This window comes from Choloepus didactylus, chromosome 8 (genome assembly GCF_015220235.1).
Source record: "Choloepus didactylus isolate mChoDid1 chromosome 8, mChoDid1.pri, whole genome shotgun sequence".
NCBI lineage: Eukaryota > Metazoa > Chordata > Mammalia > Pilosa > Megalonychidae > Choloepus > Choloepus didactylus.
This window is the reverse complement of record NC_051314.1, coordinates 75,262,144-75,281,062: the sequence shown is the minus strand read 5'-3', so window position 1 is coordinate 75,281,062 and position 18,919 is coordinate 75,262,144. Positions and strand designations below refer to the sequence as shown.

Sequence of the window (18,919 nt, the reverse complement as noted above, 5' to 3'; positions counted from 1 at the left end):
GGCCCCCTTCTCCGTCAGATACACAGGCAGCACCCATGGGCCTTGCAGGTCCAGCTGCCTGGCCAACAGGTTGCCGACGCTCGAGTCACAGCTGTGATAAGTCATACTTGTGTCAGAGGTGGCTCACCACCTGCCTCTCCCAGAACCAGCACATAAGGTAGAACAGGCCCACGAGGCCCACCAGGCAGAGCCACATGGCAGGGGTCACTTCTTCTCTTTCTGTAGAAGAAGAAACTCAGCTCTCTCCTTCTCTGGCAAATTTAGGAGTCGGCATTTCTCTACTTAAGTATGAAGTTCTCTGAAATATCTCCTAAGTGAAGTCTTAAAATCATTTTCATATCCTGATTGAAACTTGTCCCTGACTACTAAATACACACACACACACACATTTTTAAAACCATCACCCCCTCTGCTCCTCTGTCAAAATTCCAAAAGGAACCTTTTCTTTGTTGTTCCAAGTTCTGCATTAATATTCTCCATATTTGTTTGTTCTGAAGCAACTTTTATTCAAAACTATCTCAAACAGTCCAGCCAGGCAATAGCACAATGACCAGATAGCTCTGGATTGCTCATCTCACCTTCCCCCTCCCCTCACTCTTTGGTTGAGGTTTACTGGAGATTGGGGAGCTTGCTGAGGTTCAGGGAACAGCAGGTATGTCCCTCAGGAAAGGAGGAGGCCCATAGAGGACAGAGGCCTGCTGTCCTCACAGCAAAAGGGCTAGAAGAGAGGGCTGAGCAAGGTTGGTTGAGAGAGGTTTCAGAATGTTCTGGAAAGACAAGAAAGCCACATCACAGCTGCTGGCCAGAAAACCCTGCTGCAAACATGTACAGAGGAGCTCCACAGAATGAAATAAACCACAGACATGGATAATGAATGGGGGTTTTAGAGCCAGAAGGACCTGTTCTGCCTTCTCTGGACCTTAATCTCTTACTCTTTAAAATTGTAATAATAATAACACTACCTCTCAGGATTGTTGTGAGGATTAAATATGTGTACAAAGTGCTTAGAACTGTGTCTGGTATGTAGTGAGCACTAGGTAAGCAGTTGCTCTTACAGCATGTGGGCAATCCCAGGGGCTGGAATCTTGACCCTGCCACTTACTAGCTGTGTACTCTTGTGCAAATTATTTTCTCTCTCTGAGCCTTGGTTTCCTCCTCTATAAAATAGGGATAACTTCACAGGGCTTGTTGTAGAGATTAAATAAATTAAATGGATAATGGATGGAAAACATTATAAACAGTGCTTGGGACAGAGTAGCTGTTCAATAAATGATAGTTATTATTTCTATTATTTTATTGTCACATTTCTCTTCTCATCTCTAGTCTTGCTCCTCTTGTATCCTTCCAACCTACTTCACTCCAATTCATTCCTCGATGGCAGAAAAAGTGATCTTCTTTAAAAGTAAATAGCCTCCAGATGAATCTATAGTGACCGCAAGCGATCAATGGTTGTTTGGAGCCAGGGTGGAGGGGGAAGGGAGACTAACTGCAGAGGGGTACAAGGGAACTTTTTGGGGTGAGAGAAATGCTGTATAGCTTGACTGACGGTGATTGCACAGGTATATTCAGATGTCAAAACTCATCAAACTGTACGCTTAAAATGGATGCATTTTAAGTTTTACCTCAATAAAGTTGATTTATGAAAAAAAAAGGTACACAGCCTCCCCAATAATCCACCATATTATGATCTCTACTCTTCTCCGTGGCATTTGTCAGTATCTAAAATTATTTCATTCATTTCTTCACATATTTTCATATTCATAAAATTAGAATATGAACTTTTCAAGAGTAAGGTCTCTGTTTTGTTTACTGCTGTAACTCCAGCATCTAGAACGAAGCCTGGCACATAAAGGTGGTCCCAAAATTCTTCTTGATAGACAGATTGGTTAAAATCCTTCAGTGGTTCTACCTCCAAATTATATTCTGACTTCTCCCATTCTCATCATCCCTACCATCACCATTTTAACATGTGTGTGTTGGTTTGGAGCTATTATGTATGCCATAAAAGCCCATGTCCTTTTAGACAATCTTGTGGGGGCAGACCTATTGTGGGTGGGACCTTTTAATTAGGCTTTTTGCAGGAGATGTGACCCTACGCATTCCAGGTGGGTCTTAGTCTCCTTGCTGGAGTCCTTTAAGAGAGCTCACAGAGACAGAAACTCAGAGAAACTGAGAGAGACATTTTGGAGAGAAGCTAAGATATGTAATCCAGAGTTTTCCCCCCAGGAGAAGCTAAGAGAGAAGCTAAGACGGAAGCCCAGATGTGGAAAACAGAGCCTAAAGTTTCTCCTTTCCTTCCCGCATACTTGAGGCGGGAGCCTGGAACACTGGGCTCCTGCTGAGATAGAACACTATCAAGGCATGCCTCGTTAAAGTATGTGTGGACGTGAGAATGCAGCTGGGAACTGTTTTTCTGTTATTGTCCTTGAGAATAAGATAAGACCCATTTTGCAGACAGATGTAAACAACCATGTGAAAATGTCTACGTGCACAGTAAAGCATTTCTCTACCCTAAAAGCATAATAAATAAGGGTCTTGGGAACAGGACAGACACACTCACCTAACAGGCAGTGTGTCCCCTGCTCCCAGTCTCCAAGAGATATTTTTGTCTCTAATCTTAATTTCTGCGTCGCCCCGGGCAACACCCAGAGACATTTTAGAGAAAGCAACGGAGCTAAACCTGGGAGAGAAGGACTAGCAGACTCCGGCCATGTGCCTTCCCATGTGACAGAGGAACCCCATCAGCCTTTTCTCAGAGAAGGTATCGTCCTGTTGATGCCTTAATTGAGACATTTTCATGGCCTTAGAACTGTAAATTTTTTGAACCAATAAACCCCCACTGTAAAAGCCAATCCATTTCTGGTATGTTGCCCCTTGGCAACTTTAGCAAACCAGAACAGTGGGGCACCATCACCTCTTGCCTGGGTTACTGCAGTGGCTTCCTTGTGGCACCCTTGCTTTCAACACTGCCCCTTCATCTCAGTCCCCAGTGAGCACCCACAGTGATCTTTTTAAAATGTAAATCAGATCACATTACTCCCCTGCTTAAAAAAAAAAAAATGTGGAGATAATGGGATTAAGAGGCTAAGTGAACAAGGAAAGGAAAGGCAATTTAAAACTCCAGGAAAGTAAAAAAGCTGAATGTAGTGGACTTGATTGTGGCCTCCAAATGATTTGTCCACCCAGAACCTCAGAATTTGACCTTATTTGGAATAAGGGATCTGGGTCTTTGCAGATGTAAGGATCAGGATCTTGAGATGAGGTCCTCCTGGATTAGGGAGGTTCCTAAATCCAATGACAAACTCTTATTAAAAAAGTGAAAACACACAGACACAGAGGGGAACACCACGTGAAGGTGGAGGCAGAGCTCGGAGTGATGCTGCCACAGGCCAAGGGATGTCAGGGGCCTCTGGAAACTGGAAGAGGCCAAGTAGGATTCTCCCCCAGAGCCTGCAGAGGGAGCGTGGCCCTGCAGACACTGTGATAGCACACCTCTGCCTCCAGAAAGGTGAGAGAATACATTTCTGTAATTTTAAGCCACCAGGTATGTGGTAATTTGTTGTGGCAGCCCTAGGGCACTGATACACTGCACAAGAGAAGTCGTGGTCATAAAATGAAATAAACTAAAACGTAATGTTGGAACAGGTATGAATCTCAGCCCACAGATTAAATAAAATACCACAACTATTAATAATTGGGGTGGGGGCCTTGGAGCATTAAGTCTTCTCTCTGCATGGGTTACCGCTTAAACGCCTGCAGTCCCAGTCCACGTGCCCTTCACAGCTGATGAAGCTCTACTTCCTCTCTGTCATAGTGGGACCTGCGGGCTTTCTGGGGTCACCCAGGGTCTTAGCTGCATAAACACACAATGCAACTGTGATTCTCTTGAGTCTTGCTACTTCCCCAGGGTGTTTCCAGAAACTGAACTCTGGCCCCTCTGCTCTGGTAGCCCCAAACCTCACCTTCTTTGCTCATTAGCCAGAGTGAATCTCCTTGTCCTAGGGGAAATGCCCTGCTCTTACCCCTGCTTCTCTGAGACATCATGTACACTCATAAATCACATTCCCTTTTGCTTCTTCCCCTAAACCCTGTGATTCCTAAGATACCAGGGTATAGGGAATCTAAAGCTGGAAAAGTCCAGATGTACGTGTCCTGTCCTGTCAAACATCTCACATCAGGTAAAGAAGTACCAAATTGACCACCTGCTCAACTGGGGAAAGTAGGAAAAGAAGGTGCAACAAAATAAGGGTAAATTTATATCTCAAAATATTACTTAGCCATAGTCTTTCCCTAGTAAATTTTTGTCTTCAACAAAGATAATTTACTTTTGACCTAGGTTCAAGCCTCTCAGCAGCACAGAAGTTTTAGTTTGGAATTTCCCAGGGCAGTGGGCATTGCGACTGACCCCTAACTCCCCTGTTCTGACCCATGATTAATCTAAGTAATCAAGGGCAACTTACCCTTTGTCAGTGATTGGTCTAGGGTTGGACACACCTAGACCAATTGGGCCCAATGAGATTCAAGGACCCAGCAGATGTGAGGTGGGGGTTCTGCTGTGTCTGTTCTGCAGACGCTCCCTTGGGTAGGTCATCCCGAGGTCTAGCCTTGGCATTCAAACCACATCCTCCAATCCAACTGAAGCTTTGATGCCCATCTCTCTGTCTCTTATTTATTTATTTTCTCAGAACTCAGGAATGGAAAATTTTTGACTAATTATCACAAATAAGTGGGAACAAGCTCTAGCCTCTATCTTGAATCCATGCTGGAAGAATTAACATAATTGAGTCAAATTTCAGTTTGGAAGAGTAGGAGGATAGAAAGTCTGTCTTAGTGAGTGAAAATTCTGAATTAGAAAATTTATTTTTAAATACCATCTTATTATTTTCAAGTTCAGCGGGATAAGGAAGAGATGTAAAAGACTTTATAATAAAAAATAATTCACATTTGAACTTTATTATGTGACCATTCCTCAAGATTAGAAATATCTTTTCAACAGAACTTCATATGGCCCAGAAGTTTAAGGCTTCTTATTTTAAAATTTAGTTCCATGACTTTTTTGACAAAGTTACTATTTCAGTAATAGATTCTCCTATAACTAAAAAGGAACCCTGGTCTGGGAGTCCGAGCCCCTGAGTTCAGTCCCTGTCTTGACCAGTAAGTGGGGGGCCTTGGGTAGGTCATTTTCCCTCTAGCATTAATTACTTTCTCTGTGGAACTATCGGCATCCACATACCTAGCTGCATCAGAGTCATGCAGACTTCTAGGCCCCATCCCTGGCCTACCGAATCAGATTTTCTTCATTGGGGCCCAGAAATCTGTATTATTAATTATCCAGGTGAATATGAGTTTGAGAACTACTGGATGAGATGACCTCTAGGGTTCCTCACAGCAACAAGAACCTGATTTTATGATTGCTGTTCCTTCTATCCCTGTTTGTTCTATTGTTGCTACTAGATGTTGTGCTCCTAAAAACAAAACAAAACAAAACAAAAAAAACTAAACAAATAAAAAAAAAACCCAAGACCATGATTTAATCATCTTTATATCCCCCAGCACCTACACAGTGCCTGGCATGTAGTAAGCACTCAATAAATATTTGAAGAATTAATCAAGGATAATTAAATAAAAGAATGACATTTAATGTGAATCCCAATCACATGGGGATAGAGAAATCTAAAGAGAGAGAAAATATGTAAAACTTTCACTTGATAATAGTCTTGCATTCCCTGCCTGCCCAGCTACATGCTCCAATTAATGGGTTGTCTGAATGAGTTTTAACGCATATTTAGAGGTGCAGTCGGAAGGTGATTGAGGTTCTCCTGTGGGCCTGATTATCCCTATAATATTTCCCAGTGGTGCTGATAACTGAGAGGGGCTCAAGATTCAGCAGGAGCTGGTTGTCCTCTCTTTGACTTCTCCAGGTCCAGTAAGAGCCAGATGCTGACTGGGTGGCAGATGTCCTGGGGCCATGCTGCAGGTCTCAGAACTTCAAAGGCTACCACAGGTTTCTGTGGGGCCTCAACAGGTTGGAAGAGGCACTCATCTTCTGTTAGAATTACGGGTAAATCCTCCAGCCACCGTGTCAGCCGAGCAAAGCATCTTTGCAGCCAGCACTCCCCAGGATATCTGATTCCACTTCTTGTGACCCCCACAGACCCTTCTCCCACCCCCCTCCTCTACACTCTGTTGACCATCCCTTGAGCCTCCCTGGCTCAGACACAGTCTGCTGGTCTTGGAAGGTACCGTTTCAGGAAGAAATCTGTCAGAGGGGTGGGAAATTTAGCCAGGGGGATATAGAGGAGTTTGGCATCCAGCCCAGGGTTGTAGCGGATGCGGGGACTCCGGGAAACAATGGCATGCTCCATGCTGCTGGTGACCTCATTGATCCTTGGCTCTGCCAACTGCATCGTGTGTTTTAACTTGTCAGTATCTGTTTAAAGGTATGGAGGAAAAATCAAAAGCGTCGTTATTCTTCATAAAAGATGATTTCTTCTGAATTCCACCCAACGCCCTCTTCCGTCAGATCCCTGATTTAGCATTTCAAGCAGGCCTGCCACATGCTCCAGGTTGTCCCTTACACAAATGCTCCCTAAATAATCTTATTTCTTGTCCTGTGTTCAACAATTTTGCATTGAGTTCCTGCTGTGCATTAGACTGGCAAAGAAAAGACCTGTGCCCAGTTCTGCCACTTGTTAGTTTTGTGATCTAGAGCTTGAACCTTGCATCATCTGTAAAATGGGGATAATAATACCTGCCATGGAGAATAATGAAAATGATTCACAATGGGGTAGATAGTCGGGGAGGACAGGATAGAAAACATGTGCTTATAAGCACATAAGAAAATTAGAAGGAAATAAAAAATGTTGTCTGAATGGTGGGATTCCTAGTTACTGCAGGCTTTTTTGTTTGTTTCTGTTTTATTATTTTATGTACTTCCTAGAGTTTCCAATTTTGGTACAAAAGCATGCAGAAAAAATATTGAATAATAATAAATTCTTATTTTTTAATTATTATTCTTGGATTCAAATGAGCTAAGGCACAGACAGGCCCTCTGAAAAGCACAAATGTGGGGGGTGGGTATTCCGTTTACCTTGTGCAAGGGTGTGGAGATGGGTACAGGGCACTGAATGTAAATAGGAGGTGGGAGCGGGGTGGAACCCCATCTGCACCCTCGCCCCAGGGTGTGGGGACAGGGGCAGTTTGGTGGGATTCCTACTTTATGGAGAGTCCCAAGGACTCCTGGAGGAAGTGGTGCCTGAGAGTCAGACTGCTAGGATGCAGGTTGAAAACTTGAAAACAAAGAAGGGAGCAAAAGCTATCCTGCCTTTGCAGGATTTTCCAGGCAGGCAGGAAATTCACTCACCCACTAGAGAACATCTGAAGACATTCTCCAGGTCAGTGGAAGGGGACATTTTAAGTGAGGTCCCGGAATGTGATGTTCAAAGGCCCTTCACCCCAGATCCCGAGGAACTCTTTTTATATTTCTCAAAGAGAAAACGGCTATGTTGAAAAAGCCAAACTACATTTTGAAGTCCTAAAAAAGACCCATGCCAGCGTAAAAGCCAGACTGTCCATAGAGCAACAGTATCTTAGGAGGCCAACACCCTGTCCTCCAACCTTGGGCCTGACACAGAGACAACCGCCAGCTGGTCCACAGCAGAGAGGAGAGTCCCAACTGATGAAAATGTTTAGGACTTTTCTTCTCCTCGCAGATTTCTAATATTTCTGAAACTAAATGATTATTTTTCTCCCTATAATAGTTCTCCCTGAGTCTTCTGTAAATCATATATGGAAGACACCGCCATCCTCCACATTCCTGAAGTCATAACCCTGGCGCTCATCCTTGACATGTCCCTCGCCCCCAGTCCAGCAGTCTCATGTACACCTGGAACCCCTCAACTTCTTTCCAACTCCTCCAACCTTTGCATCCAAATGCCATTGTGTTAAGCCTGAAGTACAGTGGTAACCAGAGCTGCCTTCACTAATCACAAATCAGATCAGATCCTTAATTCTCTTGGCACTTGGACCTCTCCGACTTGCCAATTCTGCTCCCTTCACACTACCGGGACCCTCTGGCTTCTTTACAGTTCCTCAGAGGAATTTCCTACTTCAGGGCCTTCCTTCCTAGTCCTCTCTCTTGAGAAAACTTCTCTGCCCCTTCCCCCTTGACACTTTCCAGCTACCTAACTCCTGTTCCTCCTCAAAGTCAACTCCAAGAAGGCTTTGGGCCCCAACTTCCAGCCCCATTCTTCTTTCATAGCCCCATACATCTCCTTCACAGCACTTAGCCACATTTGTCACTAAGCATCTGTGTTTTGTGAAGTTCTGTCTCCCCTACCGGGCTTTAAGCTATAGGAGGCAGCTTAAGTGAATGGTTGTCTTGTTCACAGTGCCTGGCACATGGTAGGATATCATAGAATATAAATTAAATGAATAAATGGCTTTTATGATTTCGGTGGCTTTTTACTTTCTTGATGGATGCTACAATGTCCTGGAGAGCATATCGCTAAGATAAATCCCCCTGGGGAGTTAAATACTTGCCATGGACTGGATCAAGTGATTATATTTAGTCCATCCAGAGTTTCTGGGTGTATTTCAAAGATTCATCACTTTGGATTTTGAATAATTGATATCTAAGGATCTCTCTTTGCAATACAAGAATTTATAGATTGTAGGCATCAGCGTCATGGAAAAGAGGAGACCACACTGTCTAAGGGAGAATAAAAATAACAGCGAACTTTTAAAGGACCAGGTGCTAAGAACTTCACATATCTTAACTCATTTAATTCTCAAAACCTGTTATATAGCAGCATTAGCAAACCGCAACAGGTGGTCACTGCCCAGACACCCGTGAAGATTGAGAAAGTGATCAAATGAGAGAGAGGGGTAGCAACTGACAAGATAGGATTTAACAAAGGATTATGAATGCTGAATCTTTATATTTAAAAAAAAAAAAAAACCTGTTATAGATGAGAGGCTAAGTGATTTGCCGAAAGCAAACAGGCAAGCTGAAATTTGCATTCAGGAAGCCTAGATTCAGAGTCTAATGCTTAACAACAACAGTAAATTGCATGTCAGAAATGTTCATAGAAGCCAAGTAAAACAGGGAGGACAAATTAGATAAATAGATGATAGATATAGATATAGACATAGATATAGATAGATGGAGATAATAGATATAGACATGGGGGTTAGGGAAATTTGTAAGTAGGCCACAGAGGTACAGAGGGAACAGGAACAGGGCTGAGAACTCAGTTGCTTCACCCTGGCCCACTGGAAACCTCCTGAGACAGCAAACTGGCAGCCCCATCTTCTTGGCTGGCCGCTTGGTCACAAAGCAGCAGTTGGAGAAGGGAGACACCCACCCCTGTGGTTGTGGCAGGCTGAATTATGTACTCCGATGGGACACATGTTCCAAATCCTCACTCCCGTGTGTGTGACACCATTTGTAACTAGGACCTTCTGAAGATGCTATTTTTAGTTCAGGTGTGCCCCAGCTGTCAGGGTTGGTTTAATCTGCATTACCGGAGGCCTTATAAGGAGAAGAAACCAGAAAGTGAGGCCACACAGGAGCCAGAAGCCATAAGTAGGCAGAAACTGGAAGAGCAGACACAAGGAAAGAGAGACCAGCACGTGAGGTGAGGCAGACATGCAAGTCAAGGAACCCCAAGGACTGCCGGCAGCCAGTGCCAGAACACTACAGACCCCGGGAGGAAACAGGGGTCTTGATTTGGACTTCTGGCCTCTGAAACCGTGAGCCAAAAAATTCTTGTTGCTGAAGTCTAACCAGTTGTGGTATTTGTGATAGCAATTCTGGCAAACTAAGACAGTGGTGCTGACTCCTTGTGGCACAGCCGGTTTCTATTGGAAGGTCGGGGGTTGCCCCACACAAGGGCAGCTACAGGGGTCTCTGAGGGGCTCTCCCACTAGGCCCTTGGGGCCAGAAAAATGGGGAGAGCTGGGTGATCTTCTGAAATCAACTGGCTCAGCTTCTAAATTAGATGCTGCCCAGTGAGCATGGAGACTTCTGGGCCTCAGGCTGGCCCTCCCTCTCTCCCCACCCCTATGAGATGGGCCCATTCCTCCTTCTCTGCACCTTCAGACCACCCCTCTCTCATCCTGCCACACCTGGGCCCATCCCATGCCCCAAAACAAAAGAACTGCATGAAGTTTGGGGAGGGATAGTTAACGTCTGTGGAACCCCTCCTCCACCCTCCCAGAACACCTGAGGTTCACAGGAAACTCTTCGCTCAAGGAGAGAGTGGGAGCTGCCTGGAGACCCTCCCTTTTAAATACCTGCATGCTCCTTTGCCTCTTTATTTTTTTAACAAGCACTTCGTGTGTGCAATACATGAATTCTCATAGCAACCCTGTGAGGCAGGCCCTATCATTAGCTCCATTTTATAGAGGCACAGGGTGATGTCCCAAAGGCTCCTTCTGGTAAGTGGCAGAACCAGGATTTGACCCCTGGCAGTCTGGCTCCAGTGGCCGAGCTCGCAATCTCTGGTCTAAATTCATCTCGGTGCAGTTTCGCCTGCATAATGATATGGACAGCATCTCTCCTGCCTCCCGCCCCGACAACTGTGGCTCTGCCACTCCCAGCAGTTGTCCACTTGGTCTCTATTCTGGAACCCCAGCTCTGCCACTAGCTGTGTGGCATCAGGCGCTTAACTTGCTGAGCCTCCATCTCATCATCTGCAAAATGAGGGTGGGTCAGTGACCCCCAAAATCTCCCCTCTCAGAACTGATGGTTTGGTTTGCCAAGCCCTCTATCTTGGGGCTTGCCCTTTTGAAGCTCATTACTGCAAAGGAGAGGCTAAACCTGCTTATAATTGTGCCCAGGAGTCTCCCCCTGAGTACCTCTTTGTTGCCAAGATGTGGCCCTCTCTCTCTAGCTAAGCCAACTCGGCAGGTGAACTCACTGCACCTCCCCCACCCCACCCCACCTCAACACACATGGGACCTGACTCAGGGGCATAAATCTCCCTGGCAACACAGGATATGACTCCCGGGGATGAATCTGGACCTGGCATCATGGAATCGAGAACATCTTCTTGACCAAAAGGGGGATGTGAAATGAAATTATTTCACTGGCTGAGAGATTCCAAATGGAGTCGAGAGGTCACTCTGGTGGACTTTCTTATGCACTATACGGATAACCCTTTTTAGGTTTTAATGTACTGGAATAGCTAGAAGTAAATACCTGAAACTATCAAACTCCAACTCAGTAGTAGCCTTGACTCTTGAAGACAATTGTATAGCAATGTAGCTTACAAGAGGTGACAGTGTGATTGTGAAAGCCTTATGGATCACATTCCCTTTGGGATGAGGGATGGATGAGGAGAAAAATGGGGACAAAAACTAAATGGTGGGATGGGGGGATGGTTTGGGTGTTCTTTTTTACTTTTATTTTTTATTCCTATTTTTATTCTTTCTGGTGTAAGGAAAATGTTCAAAAATAGATCAACTATATGATGGTACTGTGAACAGCTGATTGTACACCATGGATGATTGTATGGTATATGAATATATCTCAATAAAACTGAATTTAAGAAAAAAAAATTTTTTTTTAAATCTCCCCTCTCAGAAACCCGTCTTCCGCCCGGGGAACTTACAGATGCGGAAGTACTCTTCTCCGTAACTGTCCCGGGTTTCCTGAGGCAGCCGCTCCCACAGCTTACGCATGCGCGACCCCATGCCTTCCTTGCCCAGAATGGACGTTCGATAGTTTCCTGGCTCAATGATGCTGACCTTCACCCCAAAATAATGGAGCTCACGCCTAGGAGAGAAGAGTTGGATTCACTCTGGGCCCCAAGATGAAAGAGGGTCATCAGGGAGAGTCTCCCCTGACATCTCTGGAGGAGCCTGTCTCCCCAGGAGCCCAGGAGGTGCCCTGCACACCCTGCACAAGGCCGGCATTGCCTTCATGAAAATAAGCCATTCTTGAGGGCCCCAGCCCTTTCCCAAACCTGGTGCAGCAGCCACTGGACAATTTGCCTTAGGCAAGTCCAACGGGGAGGAAGTCAACTAGACCAAGGCTTTGCCTTCTAGCAGCCCCTTCCCTCTCCCAGCCCTACTCTTGGTACCATGGGGGAGGAGGAAGTAAGCAGGATCTAGGCAAGGCCTGCATCCTCCTTTGAGGGTCTCCTGACAGGCACCTCCACCCCCAGGCCTGTCTGTCTGTTTGGGGCTCTCTCCCTCCTACTCCCACAGGCCCAAATAGGATTTTTCTTTTTCTGGGACAGCTCAGGAAAGGCAGACCTGACTGCCTCCTGTAGCTGCCCTACCTCTTCTCCTCATTCCTTCTTCCCTTGGTCCTGGGGAAGGCTACTGTGGTCTAGGCTTCCCCCTGCTACTACTTTAGCTTCCCCTTCCAGAAACCCTACCCCCAGGCCATCACGCCCAGACCTCTTCCCGAGGTGAGACCCCCAGGACCCAGTCACCTGATGCTGTCGGAGAAGGCCTCGACGCCAAACTTGGAGACGCAGTAGCCACCACCAATAACGGCCACACGACCCCCACAGCTGGACATGTTGATGACCCTGCCCCGGGCTTTCTTGACCATGGGCAGCATGTGGAGGGTCACATCGATCAGTCCCACCAGGTTCACATTGATCACCTTCACAAAATCCTCCTTGGTCAACCACTCGTTGGGTCCACTGGGCAGGCCCACACCAGCGTTGTTCACCAGGGCCCAGAGGCCTGGGGCAAGATGGAGGGAGAGAGAACCATGGGAAAAATCAGTGTGTCTGTGGGAAAGAACCAGGATCCACTACCCACCAACTCAGACCACGGAGGGTGATAGAACAGGTGTCCAAGGGACAAGACAGCCCAGGTTGGGGAGGCAGGGTGGGGAGCTGTGCCAGCCTGAAGGATGACATGCCTTTTACTAATTAGTTTGTCCAGGAGGAGAAACTTTTTCTGATTCACACAGTCTGCCAGCTGGTTGGAGCCTTGTACCAGCTACAATCCAGGCTTTAGCTAAGAGCACCTAAGCTATTAGCTCTTAGACAAGAGACATAATTTTCATATCAATGAATAAGTAATTTCTTTCCCTACCATGCTTCCCCCCTCTATTAACCTGAGTATAAGGAGCCAACTCCATTTCACTTTTTACCCAAATCCATTCATTCATTTATTCATTCATTCATCAATTTACACAGTAATTTATTCCTACATCTTTCTCTGTGCCAATTACAGGGGAAGGTGCTAGAGGCATAGAACAACAAGGCAGGGACTCATCCATTAGGAGTTCACAAATGAGAGAAGAAATAAGTAATTTTTATAAATATAGAAAATTATTAAATAAAATAATTATGGAAAAATATGATAAGGGCTATCTTTGAAATATTTAAATTGGGTTGGTATAAATGGAGGGAAATGATGCTAAGTATTGTCATTCAACCCTGCGGTGGCCCAGGGTTGAAGAACCCTGAGTTCTAGTCCTGATTTGATCACCTCCAGCCATGGACAAGTCACTTCTCTCTGGGCTTCAGTTTTTTCATCCGGTTGGACTAGAATAGTTGTTTGTAGCCTGAGTTTTGCAGGCCTGAGGGCTTTCCAGGTGGAATCCCAGAACCTGCTAGGGGAGGGAGATTCTGGAGAAGCTCTACTTTCATTTGTTTTACATAATGAGCTTCCAAATAAACTCCCACTTGGTGGGGGAAGTTGGGACCTTTGCCGCTAAAAACATGCACCAACCAGACGTGTTCAGGGACTCTCAGGGGGGCAACAAGAAAGCATGCAAGAAACCTCCCCACCCACTCAGTCCCCAGTGCTTCTTAGAACAAAAATGCTGTCCGGCGTGGTAGGCAGAATACTGGCTGCTCAAAATTGTCCGCATCTTCATCCCTGAAGCCTATGAATATGTTAGATTATATGGCAGGGGAGAATTAAGGCTGCAGATGGAATTAAAATCACTAATCGACCCATCTTAATATGGGGAGATTACCCTGGACTAGCCTGTTAGATTCCAGAAGAAGAAACTAACACATGGAAGGAGTTTCTGACCCAGGGGCCCCACGGCTTATCTCACAGAAAGCAGGTGCCCCATAAACTAAAGAATGAAGGCTGTTCAAGGCTGCTCAAGGCTGTTCCAGCCACAGTGGCACCTCAAAGGCGGGTAAGGCAAGGTCAGATATGCCCATAAGATGAACAGCCAAAAAGCCCTGCTCTCCCTAGTTAGATAACGCAGCTGCTTTCCTAAAAAGAATACTGTCTCAGAACCCTAGCAACCAATCAGCCCAAAACTTGATAGGCACTTACCCAATCGAGGCACAGAACACCATAGCAGGTACCCTTCCCGGTGTGGGTTCCTTTTTTCATCAAAAAATGCTGCTCTCAGATAGAGAGCTGGAGCCATTTTTCTTTCTTTCTTTTCACTGGCTCCCACCTGCTTTCTTCTGCTTTCTTCCTCTAATAAACCTTAAACTGTCTACTTAAACCATGACTCGCTGCCTTGTGTGGATTTCTGAACGACTCCTACCTAACATAGCCCATTGGGCCCAACATGGTCAAAAGGGTCCTTCTAAGAGGAAGAGGGAGACACACAACCAGAGAGCAGGTGATGTGAAAAGGATTTGGACTGAACTTGCTGGGTTTGAAGATGGAGGAGTGGAGTGATGTGTCAAGGAATGAGGGTGGCATTTAGAAGCTGGAAAAGGCAAGGAAATAGATTCTACCCTAGAACCTCCAAAAGGAACGCAGTCCTGCCAACACCTTGATTTTAGCCCAATGAGACCAAATTTGAAGTTTTGACCTCCAGAGCTGGAAAGTGATACATTTGTATTGTTTTAGCTACTGAGTTTGTGGTAATTTTTATAGCAGCTGTAGGAAATGAACACACCAGTGAATCCTTAGCACAGGTGGCTCAGGCTGAATGTAGGGAGCCCGATGCTATGGTCTGTTGAAGAAAGAAACTCACCCTTGCCAAGTTATTCATTCATTCATTCAACAAATGTTTATTGAGCACCTACTAGGTTTCAGACCTTGTGCTAGATCCTAAGGATACAGCAGTATATAAGAGTCCAAAAGCCCTGCCCCCAGGAAGCTTCATTACAACAGAGGAAACAGACAATAAATAGGTAAAATATATTGGGCAGCAATAAGACCTAAGAAGAAGAACAAAGCAGGGACTGACTGTTTGGCTCCTCCCGGGCCCCATGGCTCTGCTCCCCCGCTGTGGGCAAGGATCCCCAGACTAGTTCCTTTGGGAGTGAGGACTCTCCCAGGCTGCTGCTTTGGTCACAGCACCGGCCTGCTCCTCCCGTTCCCCGGCCCACACCCTGCATGCAGGAAGTTCTGGAGTTCCCTGGCCGGCCCCACGCAGTCCTGTTTCAGTCCCAGCCCACAGCTTCCTTTCCCAACAGGAGCAGCTCCTCGCCTTGAGGTCAAACCAGCGTTGACCTTCCTGTAATAAGAAAACAGACCTCCCTCTCCCCTGCCTTCTTGCCTGACACAAACAAAGAGACCTAATGCCCCCACCTACGGAATCCCCACCTCATGTCCCCTTTTCCCTCCCCCAGCCTAATGCCAGCAGGAAATGGGCTTCTATTTCTCCTGGAGCTGATGGCTAGGGCTACTGAAGCCCCAGAGAAACACAACCATCTCGAAGGGTTTGGGAATAGAGCTCACGTCATCCCTCCCCTACATCCTTTTGTGGACCCTCTCCCATCCCTCTCAGTTTCTGGGAAATCACCCCTTCTTAAGAACAGGCCAAACCACACAATGATTTCCCATCAGACTCCACCAGAGCTGCGGCTGCTTTCCCTACATCGTCTCCCCCACCTCATCTGAACAACAGGGTCCCTGGTGCTATTAGATGCCTGTGGGAGAGAGAAAGAAGGGTGAACTGAGAAAGCCAAAGAATGCAATTCGCCCCACCTTGCTCGCCTACTTGGTCCCGCACCCACTGGGCCGCAGCCTTGATGCTCTCGCTCTTGGTGACATCCAGGAGGGTGGTCTGCAGCCGGTAGGAGGTCTCCTGCTGAAGCTTCTGTGCCCCCTCCTCAGTGAGGCAGGCAGCCAACACCCGCATGCCCCGATCCACCAGCTGCCGAGCCAGCAGGTTCCCGAAGCCCGAGTCGCAGCCAGTGATGAACACATACTTCTCTGAGAGGTTGCGGACCACATTGTAGTTCTTGAACCAGCGATACCAATAGGAGAAGTCCGTGAGAGTCGCCATGGGCAGGGGCGTAAGTGATGGCCGAGGAGTGGGCTCAGGAGACAGTGGGAGAGGCTGGTCCTCTGAGCCCCAGCCGGCAGTCTGCTGGCACCCACGGGGAAGATGTTCTCCTCCTTTCCACTGCTTACAACAGCAACACGGCTCCTGGGCGAGCCACTCTGTAATTTTTATAGGTGGATGCATCAGCACACCAATTAGCCTAGACACAAGAAATTCAAGTCCAACCTGAAGCCTTGTCACCTCCAATAGTCTCCCTCTCTCTCCCTGCCCTGGTGGCTGAAGGTGCCAGGGACCCCAATGGCAACATTGGTGCTGAGAGGCAGCTCATCTGGGTGGACCGCTGGGGCAAAAGGGAAAGGAGGACTCAGTCCAGATAAGGCCCCCCGCAAAGCCCCCACCCCAATCCTACCTCCAGCCCAGGCATCAAAATCATTCATCATGAGTACAGGCATGTAATAAATTTAATTTTTTATTTTCAGGGAAATAAATTAAGACAAATTCATTAATGCAAAACAAACAAAAATTGGTTTTGAGCCCTCCAAATCCCAAAGGAAATGAGTTTCAGGTCATTAGCTCTTTGGAATTCTCTGCCGCTAGGTACGTCTCCGTTATGAGAGATTATGAGGAACAAAGGGTTTCTCCAGGGGTGGAAGTGCTCCCATTCTCCTGAGGCCACAAGCAACAGGGCCCTCCTATTGGGGAGGCTGGTGATGTGATGCCCCAACTCCCAGAAGGTGGAAAGACCCAAGGGGCTCAGGGCCCAGCTGCTTGGGGACTGATACGCAGGGCACCAGTGGGGAGCTCCACTTCACTGTGGGCAGGCCCAGCTCCTCTCCCTTGACCAGGCTAAAGGAGGGAGTCAAGGATTGAGGACAAAACAGCTCTCTCGGACAGGGACCCCAGTGGGCATTTTCCTTCCAGCTCCAGGACCAGACTCAGTGTGGCTCTTCTGATGAGCTGAAACTGAAGAGGGGTGGTGATGGTGGGAGGAAGGGTCTATGAACAGTGGCTAATCGGATGTGCAGAGGGAAGGGGTCCAGGAAACAAAGTGATTCCAAGGTATGGGGTCAATGACAGGTAGACCTACGTGGTTGCAGATGGCAAGGAAAGTCAGAAGAGACACTTTGGGCATAGATGAGTCTGGCCAGATGACAAAAACAGATCATGAGTTCCCCAGGCAGCAAGCGGAAAGGCCTGGGGCAAAGTCCTTGGCTCTGAGAGGAGATAAGATGATAGAGGAACTCAGGGCTCAGGCCAGAGACTTGCAAATTCTCAGGGTCAGGATCTGGAGAAGAAGAGATTCTAGGCAATGGGACAAAAACTCTCAAAAGGTAGAAGGGGAGTTGGGAAAGGAAGTGACACAGAGGTGTGAGGTAAATAAGGGCCACACCCAGGACTGCACAGGCGGCTGGAAGGAATGATGCTGGGGATGGGTGGTTACTTGGATCAACCTCCAGGGTCATCCTCCCTCAGGATGAGCCTGGTCACCAGTTCACACCAAGGGATCCAAGGTTCCAACCCCCACACCTTCTCTGTCTAGAGGGACAGAACACAGAATTGGGGTCCAAAAGTTCTCCAGACTGAAGAGACCAGGATGCATTTCCACATTCCACTGTCTACCAAGCAGGTGAGGCCCAGAATCAGGTGAAGGAGACGCTGCCTTGGGAAAACCTGCAAGGCTCAGGCATTCACCACCAAGCGAGGCGGGAGTCGGGGGTCACATCAAACCCTAAAGAGCACACCCAGGGCCTGCAGGGGAGGGAGAGGGAAGCAGAAGGCAAATCTTGCCTGCATCATACCAGTCCCAAAACAAGGACACGTCCTAGGCTGGATCTGTCAGGCACCACCCAACCTTTGCCTGCCTCCTGGTCTTGGGATAAGGCAGATGATGTCAATCGAGTGCTGAGCAGGCAAGTGTTCCCAGGGGCAGACGCTCACCCAGTTCTTGAGGAGATGATAGGTGAGGTCCAGGGATTGGCACTGGACCTGGGGGAGGATGACCCGATACTGCTGCAAGCCGGGCCTGGGCCTGACTTAGCCGACTACAGACCTCTGCTGACTGCCGGCCAAGGCAGTGTTCCCCCAGTTTCAAACCCAACATGTTGAGTGAGGGGTGGGGACACGGTGAGAACCCCACAGAGGGGGCTTCTTCCAGGGCTGAGACCACCTCTCACTGTCGGATGACAGCCTCCCTGCTGTCAGGGAATTGGCACCTGAGTGAGGCCTGATGAGGACAGGCTGGTCATCCTCCCCATCCCACAGGTATCTTCAGCAGAGGGTGCCTTCACCTTCTCCAGGACACCTCCAGCCTGTGGGAGGGTGCAGAGAGGCCGTGGCCAACACCCTCGCCCGAGGAGGGACACAGCGGGCTGAGCAGGTGGGCACTGGGCCTCCTCACAACTGTTCACACCTTCCCAAAAGTGCAGATTCCTCAGGGTGGATCAGAGCCTTTAGTGGCCATCCAGGGCACTGGGCAACAGTGTGGGCTATGGGGTCTCAGTTCTTGAGCTGTGAAACTTGGTTCTTTCCTCCTACTATCCTAAGTCCTGATTAATGGGGCAGGAAGCCTGGGGCAGGAATTGAGAGGGGGTGAGCTAGGGGTCCTTGTCACTTGAGAGCTTCCTTCCTCAATCCCACTTCCTGCCTCCTGACCCATCGACCTTCACATAGCATCCCAGCTCCACCCCAGCATGTGCCCTGGTCCTTGCTTCCCAGGGCCTCTTTGGGCTTTATGGA

The 18,919-nt window shown here is 47.5% G+C and overlaps 1 protein-coding gene across 1 annotated transcript; it reads right to left on the bottom strand.

Moving 5' to 3' along the window:
- Positions 1 to 6,091: 6,091 nt before the first annotated feature.
- SDR9C7 (short chain dehydrogenase/reductase family 9C member 7) lies at positions 6,092 to 16,183 on the bottom strand. Its single transcript, XM_037846689.1, has 4 exons — positions 15,883 to 16,183; positions 12,444 to 12,702; positions 11,616 to 11,779; positions 6,092 to 6,430 (listed from the first exon to the last, which is right to left on the bottom strand). Exons 1-4 carry the CDS (start codon positions 16,181 to 16,183, stop codon positions 6,213 to 6,215), a joined length of 942 nt encoding a protein of 313 aa, XP_037702617.1. The 3' UTR covers positions 6,092 to 6,212.
- Between the last annotated feature and the right edge of the window lie 2,736 nt (positions 16,184 to 18,919).